Raw genomic sequence first — 12,578 nt, 5'->3', positions numbered from 1 at the left:
TGTGACTTCTAGTTATGTGCATTCTAAGTTACTCAGCCCTGGACAGGCTGTACTAATAACAGTACTTCACATGTTAACTCCACTTGGAAGAACAGTCATACTGGACTGTAAATGTTAACATTGTTTTCCTCTCCTCTGAATAGATCAAATGCTAACCGCCAAATGCTACACCCTTTTTAAAAAAAAATCTACACTTGCTACTCAATACCAGATAAATACTGTTAGCGTCACTGTCTGTGACATTGTGTAAGACTTCTGAGACTGCTGCTATTGATGCTGACATCACCTGCTTACACATACCAATTGTCTTGGAGATATGTTTAAAAACAGATTTCAGTTCACCAATTATTTATGTTTTTAATATTTTCCCTTGGTTTTGTAGGTTTGAGAGCACAGTTCAGACGAGCAAATTGCAGGATTTTGTGAGCCGAAGCAAGATGGCAAGATGTCGTAGTCGTTTTGTTTGCCCAGTCATTTTGTACCATGGAAAGGTATGATCATTCCCTTTTTTTTTGAGCTTGAGTTGACATATTAATTTAAAGCTGAAATGGTTAGAACAGAGAAAGAGGTGGATTACTTTGTAACTTGAGCTTCATGAGCTTGGTTTGTAAGGTACTTGAAGTTGGGTCAGCAGAGAAGAGTACAAGTAAGCTGAAAGAGTGCAGAGATGACAAGTGACAATGATGTTTTGGAGTATTTAGTTTAATTGTTCTGCAATCTGAATTGAATAAATTCAGAATTTTTAGAAAAGCGAGGAACCAAATTTTCAGGTACATAAGTTTATTCTGTAAACTAATTGACTTTTAAAAGTTGAGGTACTTAGGCATTATTAATTTGTCTACTTCTGATATGATCAGTTTTCATATTGTAGTATAGCAATTGCTCCTCTTGTGCCTCGACCAATTGTTAACTTTCAGTCTTCCATAAACTATTCCACACTGAACTACATCTGCCACCAGTTACATAAAAATCCAACCCAGCAGAGGGATGTAGGGGCTGTGTTATCAAATAGTTCAAGGTTATCAAACATGTTTTTCAAAGAAGTTTTTGATGCCAGTGATGAGGGGAAATGTAATTGTTTATCTGCAGTACCAGATATCCTTCAACTGCTTGTACAATGATAGTTAATTGTAAAGAATAAACAATAGGTTTTATACAGAATGGAAGATGGTCTCAAAAGTAAACTCAGCCAATTTTCAACTAGAAAAGAAGCAATTAGGCATGATTCAAAGGGAATTTTGGCAAGAGAAGGAACTACTGTACCTGACTTGAAGTCTATCTAATTAAGATTGCCTAGTATTTGAAATGTGGTAAAAAGTAGCAAGTTAGCAATAACTAGTGAAATTATGAAGAAGTAATGGAGAAGGTGGAATAAGTTGAATGGGAATGGCTCTGAAATTTAAAAGGAATATGGTTTGAGGAGCTAAACATTCCTCTTAAAACAAAGACGTTATTGATGGATAAAGAAGAGAAAGATTGAATGCAAACAGAAATAAAGTTCTTGGACTTGATGGAATTTTGCGAAAAAAATAACATTCTTAACTTCTGTTGTCTCTTGCTGGAATTTGGTAACCAGTAAGCTTTCCCCCTCCATGTTGTAGCTGTGCAGCCTTAAAATAAAAGGCTTTGATTTTGCAGTAGCATCGATGACAAAATTATCCATTGTTCCCTCGTTACTCCTTTTGAAGCTCATAACAACTTCTGGAATCCACACATTAAATGCAGAATTGCAAAAGTCACTTTTGGTGATAATGTCTCCATGTAAGGGTTTGGTGTTGGGGAGGGGAATGGAGATACCTAGTGGTAATGTTACTGGGTAATCCAGATTCTCAATGTTAATGTTCTGGTTTTGGGATTAAAATTCAGCCATGGCAGATGATTTAAATTCAGTAAAAGTATGGAATAAAAAGATAGCTCAGTGGTGATTGTGTAAGCATTGTTATTGTTGTAAAGACCCGTTGGTTCGTAAATGTCCTTAAGGGATGGAACTGTGTCATACTTATCTGGTGTGCTCCTCCGGGCAATGAAGGATGCTCGATGAATGCTGGCCCAGCCTACAACACCGACCTGCCATGAATGGGATTCAAAAATATGAATATGAATGTTGTATCCCTACATTGCGATCAACATAATGCGAATTGACCTTTTCATGCCATTAATCAGATTTTAAAATTGAGGTGTTACTGGGCTTTTAATGGCGTATTATGTTCAGAAAACTGAAAATTTTTCTTGCCCTGAGGAATGAATATTCTATTTGTAAAATGTTAGATTATAATACAAAATTTCACAGTTTTTAAAAGTGTCTATCTACTGTAATTCCATGTGTATGCCTCAATCATCATTTTTCATTCTGTAAAATTTAATAAAGATTGAAGATAATACTGCATTTTCTTTGATATCTGAGAATACTTGAACGTGAATAGCTGCCTCCCCTGTGTGACATCACTGGGGCATAATACCTGGAGATTTCCTTTACTTGGCACTAAATTCAAACTAATATTGGGAAGGAAGGTTTGGCCACAGATATAGCTAGATCTGTGCGGGCAACCAACTTTAAGCATTGCAGCAAGCCCTGTTATTCTGAAGTTCATAGCCAAACTTACTAAGTCAATGACCATCCAACAGAAAGTTGCAGGTGAGAATATGCTATGTGTCTTGTTCGGGTGATGCACTGGAAATCAGGCCCTGTTTTTCCTGGAGTCATCACAAAAAATTAGATTTTAAAAATGCACAGAATTTCCCAATATACCTGTCATTCAGATCCAGGTTTACAGCACAGACCAGGTTTCATTGCTTAACAAGAATGACTATTTGTTACAAGTAGATTCCAGCTGCATATACACATTATGAACAATTGACATATAACTTTATTAGTAAAAACTTTAGTCCCTTTATAACTGCATGTAGGCGCACATGCGCACAAACTCAAACAGGAGAAAAAGGCAAAGTCAGTGGCAAAGATTGGGCATGTAGTTCAGTGGTCCCTGGTCACACGGTTTGCTGAGGTGGTCCTTTCGTCTTATCCAACCATGCTGCTTCTTGATTCTCCTTCACTTCTTTATAGGTGGAACAGGATGACAAGTTCATAGTTATCAAGTCTATGGCTTACTAATTAAGAGCCACTGACAGCAATTGCTGTTGGGAAAATAAATTTGCTTTCCTGGTGTTAAGCTTATTTTTTTGACAGGAAAGGAACAGCTCATGCCCTTAAGCAGATCTGATGGTTTTTCCCAAACATTCACAACCCTGACTTGTTCATATATCCAGGAGCCAGCCACATAGTTGTTGATTGGCAGAAAGCCTTTATCATCAATAGTTGGTCATTAGTCCACAGACTAATCAGCTGGTTGTTGCCATGCCAAGCTCAAATTTATACTGCACCCTGTCTAGTGGCATCGCATCTTTCCTATAATGTGGTTTCCAGAACTGCACATGATAGTCTAGCTGTGACCTAACCAACGTTTTGTACAGTTCCAGCATAACCACCTTGCTCTTAAACTCTATGCTTTACAGAAAATTAAAATGTTGTGGTCTTTATAATACACAAATCTTTATTGCTTTACTTATTTTCACTCTGAACTTTATCAAAAACCTCTATCCTCATGAATTGTTGGATTAAACAAGTTGAAGTGCTATTTTCTCTAGTGTGTACTAACAGGTTTTTAAACAGAGTCATTTAAGTATTTTTGGTTTTCAATTTCCAAGGTTTAATTTCTTTTATTTGCCCCATTTGCAGCATATATGTCGGTCAGCTACTCTGGCTGGATGGGGAGAGCTTTATGGGCGCAGTGGGTACAACTACTTATTCTCAGGTGGGTAATGATTTAATGCTTTAGAAGTACGTGTATGTTTTGACCTTATTATAAAAATAGTTGTAGGAATATTTGCTTTAAATGGTATAGAATGCCAATTTTTTGCTCTCCAAAACTGAATGCTACCGACAGAGACTTGAACGTAATTTCATTCTTCTGCCCTGGCTTGAAATGGGTTGATTTGGCATTACATTAATGCTATGTGCCTCAAAGCCAGTGTTCTTAGTTGTACTGTTCCCTTTGTTTGGAGAAGAATTGGGTTGTGCCAGTATAAGATTTGAAGTCCTTCTTGCTTTCTGACAGGGGCATATGCAAAATCTTGCATAGCAATCACAGTATTGAAATGGACTGTTTTGGCTTAGTTGTCCATGCCAGGTATTTTTGCTTTCGACGAGCCAGATCTCTGAAACAGAGCACTAATAGACTACATTTTCTTTCAAAATCTGTTTGTGCCAGAGGTGAATCTATTGTATTGAACTATATGCATTATTTTCTGAAATTGGGCATTTAAGGTACTTAGCTGCATTGATCAGTTAAACTGAGTGCAGTCTTTGAGTTTGGATGAAAAGAGAGTTTATATCAATCTTCTAACAGTAATTGCTTAACTTAATCATGTATACTTTTTTGTTTTTCCTCACTTAGGAGGATCTGATGATGCAGGAGCAGAGTCTGATGAAGTGCCTGATGATTTTGCAGTACGGTAAGTCACATACTTCATGTTTAGTCTAGAACAGGCAGTGTTATTACAAAAATGTGATCCTAGAGTATAGCCTCAGACTTGTGAATTTGTATCTGAGAGATTGAATGCAATTTTATTTCTCGTTTTCCTCCTTTTCTCTCTTTTTTTCTGAACACAGCTGATCCAATTGTTTAGAAACAGGCCTCAAACAAATATAAGAGTTAGAAGCAGAAGATATTTGATTGCTCAAACCTCCTCTGCATTTCAACCAGATCATGACTGACCTAATTACTCCACTGTTCTGTCTACCCATGATAATTTTTTTCACCCTCCTTGTTTATCAAGAATGTAGCCATCTCTGCCTTAAACAGATTAAAGACTCTGCTTCCGCCACCTTCTGAGGAAGAGGGTTGCAAAGACACTCAACCCTCTTTGAGGGGAAAAAAAACTCTCCTCGCCTCTGTTTTAAAGGAGTGCCCCAGTCGTAAAATCTCCCCTGAGAAAACATCCCTCTTCACACATGCAGCTTGTCAAGGCCTCTTCGCAGATTAGATATTCAATCAAGTTGCTTCTTACTCTTCTAAAATTCAGTAGCTTCAAGTCTATCCTGTCCAACCTCTCCTCCACGCCATCGTATCTATGCCAGGCATTGATCTACTAAACCTTCTCTGAAACGCTTGCTATGATTTACATCTTCCCTTAAATAAAGAGGCTGATATATAGTACTCCAGGTATGGCCTTATTGCTGCTCTGTGTGGCTGAAACATGACATCCTTACTTTTGTGTTCAATTTCCCTCGCAATAGCTAATTAACATTTTATTAGCTTTCCTGATTACTAAGATTTTGCAATTCTTACACAATTCAAAGATCTGCATTCTCTTACCATTTAGATAATTTGGCTTTTTCATTCTTCCCACAAAAATGGACAATTTCACATTTTCCCACACTGTACTGCTTTTACCAAATGTTTGCCTGCTCACTTTGGCTATCTTTTGCAGTCTTCTTACTAGCTTCCATGAATAGTGACCTGAATGATATAGAAAGGAATCCGGGACTGAATGCAAATAGATTTGTCTGTGAATGTTGGCTTTGTGATTCCTACAAAATGCTATCAAACCTTTTTTTTCAGAAAAAAGCTTCCAGGAATCAGCAGTGCATTCTTATTAATGGTTTGCTTTAATCATATTAGAAAAATACTTGCAAAGTGAATGAGTACCAAGACTGTTTTTGCATTGGGGCTGTGCAACTTGTCTTTCTCACAATATGTGATTTATACTTTGAAGGAATGATACACTACGAAGAATGAGTAGAATCTCAAATATTGGAGCTCGGTCATAAATTGTCTTCTCGGAAATATCGGGGCTTATGTTCTCTGTAATTAGTGTATATAAAGGGAGAATTTTCACTGAAGAACACACAAGATCTTTGTTTTCTTCTGACCTTGCTTTGTTTTTGTTTGATTATTCCAGGAATGGTGATTCACAGTTATTTGATAAAGTCCGAGGCCATGACATAAAACTGCTGCGCTATCTTTCTGTTCATTACATCTGTGATCTGATGGTAGAGAAGAAGAAAGTTAAGTTTGGGCTGAAGTAAGTGATGCTGAGGTTATTAGTTATGGAAAGAAGAAGAAGCCATTTAGCCCATTGACCTTGCCCCACCATTCAACATGATCATGGCTGATTGAATACTTCAGTGCCTTTTACCTATGCTGCATTCCCATAAACCTGCATGCCGCTGGTAATAAAAAATCTATCAATCTCCACCTTACATATATGCAAGCACTAAGCTTCCATAGTGCTCTGTGATAGAGAATTCCAAAGGTTCCCAGTCCACTGCATAAAGTAATTTCTCCTTGTCTTAGACTTAAGTGGCATCTCCCTGATTTTAAAATTGGATCCCAGGTTCTAGACTCTGGAATGAGGGAGGCTGCTGCAGGCACGTTGAGCTAAATGGCCTCCTTGTGTGCTGTTAGACTTCTGTGATTCTGAAATATCCTATCTGCATCTACTGTATGCCAGTAAGTATTTTGCAAGTTTCTGTGAGATCACTTCTCGTTCTTTACCACTCTAGAGAATACAGGCCCAGTTTGCCCAATCTTTTTTTCATGGGGCGATCCTGCCTGATGCCATGAAGAGGCACATTAATGGTTACAACATAAATAGCTCTAAAGAGGGGGAAATATGATTAATATCAGACTATTGTTTATAAATGAGGGTATAACTTGTCTTTGTGATCTGAATATTAAACAATTTAAGATTGCCCCAACATTCACAAAGCATGCAAATGTGCCTACTTCCTCACTGACATGTTTATTCTTCTCCAAGTAAAATATTCTTAATGCCTAATCATGGTAATGAGCTAGTAACCTAGCAGCCATGAGTTCAAAATTCATCAATGCAAGTTGTGAAAATGAGTTCAATAAACCTGGTCGTGTGTGGTAGTTGTCAGCAGAAAATGAGGTCTTCAGGATTGCTATACACCCTACTGATGCAGTCATGTCCTTCAGGAAAAGGAGTTTCCACTATAATTGCACCTGGCCTAGATGAGATTCTTGTCCAAACTTTGTGATTGAACGTTAATACCTGCAGAATATCAGATTGCCAGTAAATGCTGCTTTTGCATCAATGTGTACGTCATAGAAAAAAGAATTCCGCTAATTTTTAATTGTCTTGTTTTACAAGCCTCTACCCATTATGTGAAGCACAACTGCTCTGCAGACCAGGCAGAGTAATGGAAGTGAATGTCATTAAGTAATGGTAGTTTTGTTTTTAAATATAAAAGAAAATTCCAGTTTCAATAAGAACAATGTAAATATAAAGAAAAAGAAAAAAATGGAAATGTTGAACTATGCATTGCTGTATATTTTCCCTTTACTGTGCTGACATGCCAGCTTTGTATCAATATTCATTGAAAATACGATCCAGCATTGCAGTTGATATGGATACTTGAGGTATCATCATGCGGGTAAATTGCTTCTGCTTCATTTCTATCCCTTGAATCTAATGTATTTTCTGTCATCTGCTGTGCTTGCTTGAGTTCTATAAGTAATATCTCTAATCATAGCATTTTTATTTGATTACTTTATTGTCACCTGTACCTAGGCACAGTGAAAAATTCTGTTTTGCATGCAGATTATAAAAGGCACCGTGATTTGGACACTAGGACAGAGTGAAGAATACAATATTACAGCTGCAGAGAAGGCGCACAGAGCGAGATCAGCATTAAATTTAAAATTTGAGAGGTCCATTTAGAAATCTAATAACGGCAGGGAAGAAGCTGGTCTTGAATCTATTCATATGTGTATACAAACTTTTTACATCTACTACTGGGTTGAAGAGAGGATAAATGGAATGGGAGGGGTTTTTGATTATGGTGAATGCTTTCCCGAGGCAGTGGGAAGTATAGATGAAGTCAGTAGATGAAAGAAAAACAAAAACAACAAAAACAAAATTGCTGGAAAAGCTTAGCTGGTCTGGCAGGATCTGTGAAGGAAAACAGAGTTAACATTTTGGGTTCAGTGCCCTTTCCTCAGAACATGTGATATAACATTTCACAGTACTTGGAAGGCTGGTTTGCGTGATGGTTTGGGCCATGTTCATGTCTCTGGTGCTTTCTCCAGTTGCCAGGTTTCACTGTTCAAGATGTTATAATGACCTTACCATTGTGCATCCTTATGTTTTGAAATAAAACATGCAGTCAGTTTTGCACTTTCCAAAATGTATTTCAACTCTTGTCTGAAGCATGTCTGAAAGACATGAATGAGCTACTGAATCACTCCCACACATCAATTGAAAATTTTAACCAAATCTTCCTGTGTGGGGTTCCGATAGCAAGTAGAATTTGATATTTTTATCTGGGCTTGCTTATATTTGGCGCCAGATGTGCATCTTTTGAATTCAAGCACTGAAACTTTGAAAATCGCCCATGTACCATTTTAATTAGCTCAACCATATCAATTAAACCCCTAAGTCTGCAAAAGTGTTTCAGATTTAACATTGAAGAACTACAGATGCTTGAAACTGCTGTGACTGATCATCCTGAAATATGGTAAATGTTTAGTATCACCCTCTCCAATTGAAAATTGTCTGTGGATGACTGGCACAGGAACATTTTTTCTGAATTGTTACTTACTGTGTCAAAAGCAAAAGTCCTTACAGGAATATGACTGTTAGTTCACCGAATGGCTTAAAGTGAATGAATTTGCTTTGGCACTTGAAATGCTCCTTTCTGCAAATTATATCTACAAGATTCTGCTCAAAGGGAATGAAATCTACATTGGAATGTGTACATTTTAATGACTGCTTTCAGTGTAAATTTTTGCCAGTCCTGCTCCTTCAAATTAATGTATCCAATTATCTAACAGCAAAATTGTTGAGATGCAACAGTATTTCAAGCAGAGAAAGTTGTAGATCCTCCAAGTTATAGGTATTGTTAGATACTATAGTTCAAATAAATATATTAATTCAGCATGTATTTGTGAATGATTTGCATGGAAATGTCGCTCTGGTCTCTAGGCTTAACATCTTCATCTTGAATCAGTGCCTTTAGGACATCAGTATTACTGGACAGATTTTAAATTAAACAAATACTTTTGAACATGAACTTGAGCAACTCTTTGCCAAACTGTACAGTATACATCTGTGCAGTGTTAGGCTCACTTGTGGTTAGAGCTTTAAAAGGGAAATGAAACTAATTTTTTTTTTAAGAAAACAGTGAATTATTTTTAGTAACATTTTGAAGCCCTGGATATGTTAACTTCTAATCAGTGTTGCACTTTGGTGTGCCACAAGTCTATCGTTCTCCTCAGTTTTGTTTCCACGTCCAGTTGTACCTTGCACTTTACAATGGCTTCCACCAACCTTCTAGAACAATCTCTTTTCTCCTCCCACATTCTTTTCCTTTCACTTGGAGACTTTATTCTTTTTACTCTTTGTATTCATTGATATAATGTATCTAAAAGATAATCCCTTTAATACTATTAAACAGCAGAGACTCTGAACAACATTGGAAGTAGATCTCCACTGACTTGGTATGATTAGATTAGGACACTATTCATTCTGCAGCAAGAATTTGAACCCAGCTCAAACAACTAAGATGGACTTTGACTGCTGTCAGCTGCCTATAATGGTCTCAAGTGAATTGAGTTCAGATCATGAACTTGTAGAACAAGAATAATGATAAATCAGGGAAGAAATTGCTTAACAGTTATATGATGTCTGCTGTGTAAAACAGGAATGCTACTTTAGCTGCCTTTTAAGACTGACTTCAATGCAGTCAGTCAGTACCTGGTGAGACCGTGTATGTGTTGTCCTTTACCTGCAACTGCTCCAAAGAAAGACCAATGTTTCATTCCCTGTGTATCAATCTCATGTGCTTAATGTATAAATGCAATAAAATACAAGGTTTCTTGATTTGGGTTAATGAGATGCTAAAATATTGTAAGTAATGGTCTGTCTTCTACTTATTCAGTGTGACCTCATCGGAGAAGGTGGACAAAGCCCAAAGATATGCAGATTTCACTTTGTTATCTATACCATACCCAGGTAAATGCTTCACAGCAACATTGTTATTATACTAGCTAATCTAATCTTTGGTCCTTTGTAAAAATAGATTTTATAAATAATTAAAATCAACAATGTTCTTGCTTTATTTTGTTCAAAGACTGCCATGAAATTTAAAAACCAGCTGAAGCAACGGTGAGGATATGTTAATTTTTAAGGCCTTCACTGCCTGTTAAACTAGTTGTCCATATTTTTTTCTATCACATCACTTTTCTGTTGTCTTGGTTTAAGCCTAGAGAAAATGTTTAATTTGAGTTATTTGATAAAGAAGGGATGCATAGTGTATTGCAGTTTCACCATTCTTAGTGCATGTAGATTAAAGGAAACCCTTCTGATTGTTTTAAAAAAAGTTTTGTGAATATATGAAATTTGACCTAAATTTGTAGGAAATAGTCTGTGAATATTTTGCCAATGAGTAGTAAGTATTAGATTAAGAAGCGATTGCCAATAGCCATTTGGTATTTGGATGCAAAGAAATTCCATTTATGCTGAGTGATGCAAGACCAATCTCATTTTTGTTTAAAGTTAATATTCCAATTGTTTACAAAATAATGAGTTTTTCAATTTATAATTGATGTAATTATTGTCATTTTAAGCAGTGAAGATGGAGATGAAGAAAGACTTGTCCTGTATGTTTAAAGTGAGGGGTGGGGTGGGGGGGGTGTGGAGAAAAGATGTGCAAGGCAAGTTTTTTTTTGCACAAGTGCCTGGAACACGCTGCGGGGGAGATCTTAGAAGCAGATACAATAACAACGTTTAGGGGTGTTCGGGCAGCCACATGAACCACCAGGGAGTGGAGGTATATGGGCCATGTGTAAACAGATGGGGTGAGTTTAAAATTGCATCATGGCTGGTGCAGACATAGTGGACCAAAGGGCCTGTTCCTGTGCTCCTAAGATGCTGCTTGGCCTGCTGTGTTCATCCAGCTTCACACTTTGTTATCCATATTTTGTTGTATGTTCTGCTTTATCTACTAATATTCAGTATTTAAGGATGTCCCACAGCCCTTTACGGTCAATGAATTGCAGTTGTAATGTTAGTGAAAGGGTAAATAGTGTTCAGTGCACAATGGAGGCTTTGTTGTCTCAGCAGTTGTATTGTTTTTCTACCTTTGTCTGTAGGTTGTGAATTTTTTAAAGACTACAAGGATCGTGATTACACAGCTGAAGGGCTGGTGTTCAACTGGAACCAGGTAAGTTTACAGCTAATGGAGGTATGAGAGTAGAAATAGGTGTTACAACCAATCTGGTCATGTTTTCTTCCCCCAGCCAGTGTTTACCCTGCCATCAAGAACTAAGAAACCCAAAAACATGGTTGTAATAGATTACTGATGAAACAGTGAGTTTTGTGTGGTAGGCAGAATGTAGATGCCACAGGTTTTTATTGCCTCTGATCTTTGAGATATGGGAACGTGTCCAGATATAGTTGCTAAAACTGTATAATGCATAATTAGCTATGCATTTAACATGTAATGTTCAGTCACGCACAGGAACCAGCATTACTGTGATTGATTGAGATTTTTATACAGTAAACTAGAGCCATACACTTGCAGCTAGCTGAGGTCAGGAGTAAGGGTGTGTAGATTACATCAGGGTGAACAAATGAATTCTAATAATTTCACCCACCTAAAGAGAGAAACATAAGTCTGTTTGTCAGACATCCACAATCTAATTTAACAAGTTAATTTCAGTGTTATTGGCAAAGATATCTAAGATGCTTTAGAAGCAAAATTAGGCAAAGATTCATTCTAAACTAAAATACATAGGTTCAGTTAAGACTTCAAAATTTACATTCAGAACTACTTGTGAGTCACTCTTAAGATTTTGTAAAATGAATACATTGAATGAAATTGAAAATATGGGCGCTGGATTTACCCATGAGTTCCTGATATCGGGACTAAATAGAGGACACAAGCCTGCAGTTGCCGTCAGGGCACTTAGAATTTCATACTACTTCTTTGCAGCTTACTTTTCCACCTATTTTATTGTCTTCTGCAAATATGGGCATCCAGGTAATTAATATAGATTGTAAATAGTTTGGGCCTGAGGACTGAACCCTGTAGTACCCGACTAGTTACAACATCCCAACCAGAATAAAAACATTTTCTGTGGTTAGCAGTCGTCTATCCAAGCTAATATATTTCACCTGATCTCCTGTGATCTTACCTTGTGCATTAACCTTTTGTGTGGTACCTTATCAAATGTCACCTGGAAGCCCAGATTTTTATGTCTACAGGAGCCCTAATATTCAGTTTGCTTTCTACATGTTTGAATAACTTTAGCAAGATGGTCAAACACCGTTTTCCCTTCATAAAACTATGCTGATGCTGATAGATTGCACTTTGAATTTTCAAATACCCATTACTTCCTTAATAATGGATTTCGGCAATTTCAAACAACAGATGTTAAATTGGTCGATAGTGTTCTACTTTCTGCTTGTCTCCCTTTTCGATAAGGCCATTAAAATTGCATTTTTCCACTCCTTGGAATCTTTGCACAATCCGGGGAATTTTGAAATATTTT

At 37.0% G+C, this 12,578-nt stretch overlaps 1 protein-coding gene across 5 annotated transcripts in view; it reads left to right on the top strand.

Moving 5' to 3' along the window:
* Positions 1–12,578, top strand: part of mtmr14 (myotubularin related protein 14) — a 73,522-nt gene that overhangs the window by 16,654 nt on the left and 44,290 nt on the right. For all 5 annotated transcript variants that reach the window (XM_048548081.2, XM_048548083.2, XM_048548080.2 and 2 more), the window contains exons 3-8: positions 383–491; positions 3,737–3,812; positions 4,455–4,512; positions 5,962–6,084; positions 9,965–10,038; positions 11,178–11,248. In XM_048548081.2, the coding sequence (XP_048404038.1) occupies positions 383–491; positions 3,737–3,812; positions 4,455–4,512; positions 5,962–6,084; positions 9,965–10,038; positions 11,178–11,248 (511 nt within the window). The remainder of the gene's footprint in view (positions 1–382; positions 492–3,736; positions 3,813–4,454; positions 4,513–5,961; positions 6,085–9,964; positions 10,039–11,177; positions 11,249–12,578) is intronic.

This window comes from Stegostoma tigrinum, chromosome 11, assembly GCF_030684315.1.
Source record: "Stegostoma tigrinum isolate sSteTig4 chromosome 11, sSteTig4.hap1, whole genome shotgun sequence".
In the NCBI taxonomy this organism is placed as follows: Eukaryota; Metazoa; Chordata; class Chondrichthyes; order Orectolobiformes; family Stegostomatidae; genus Stegostoma; species Stegostoma tigrinum.
Note: the sequence above shows the minus strand (reverse complement) of the source record. Positions and strands in the feature narration are given on the sequence as shown.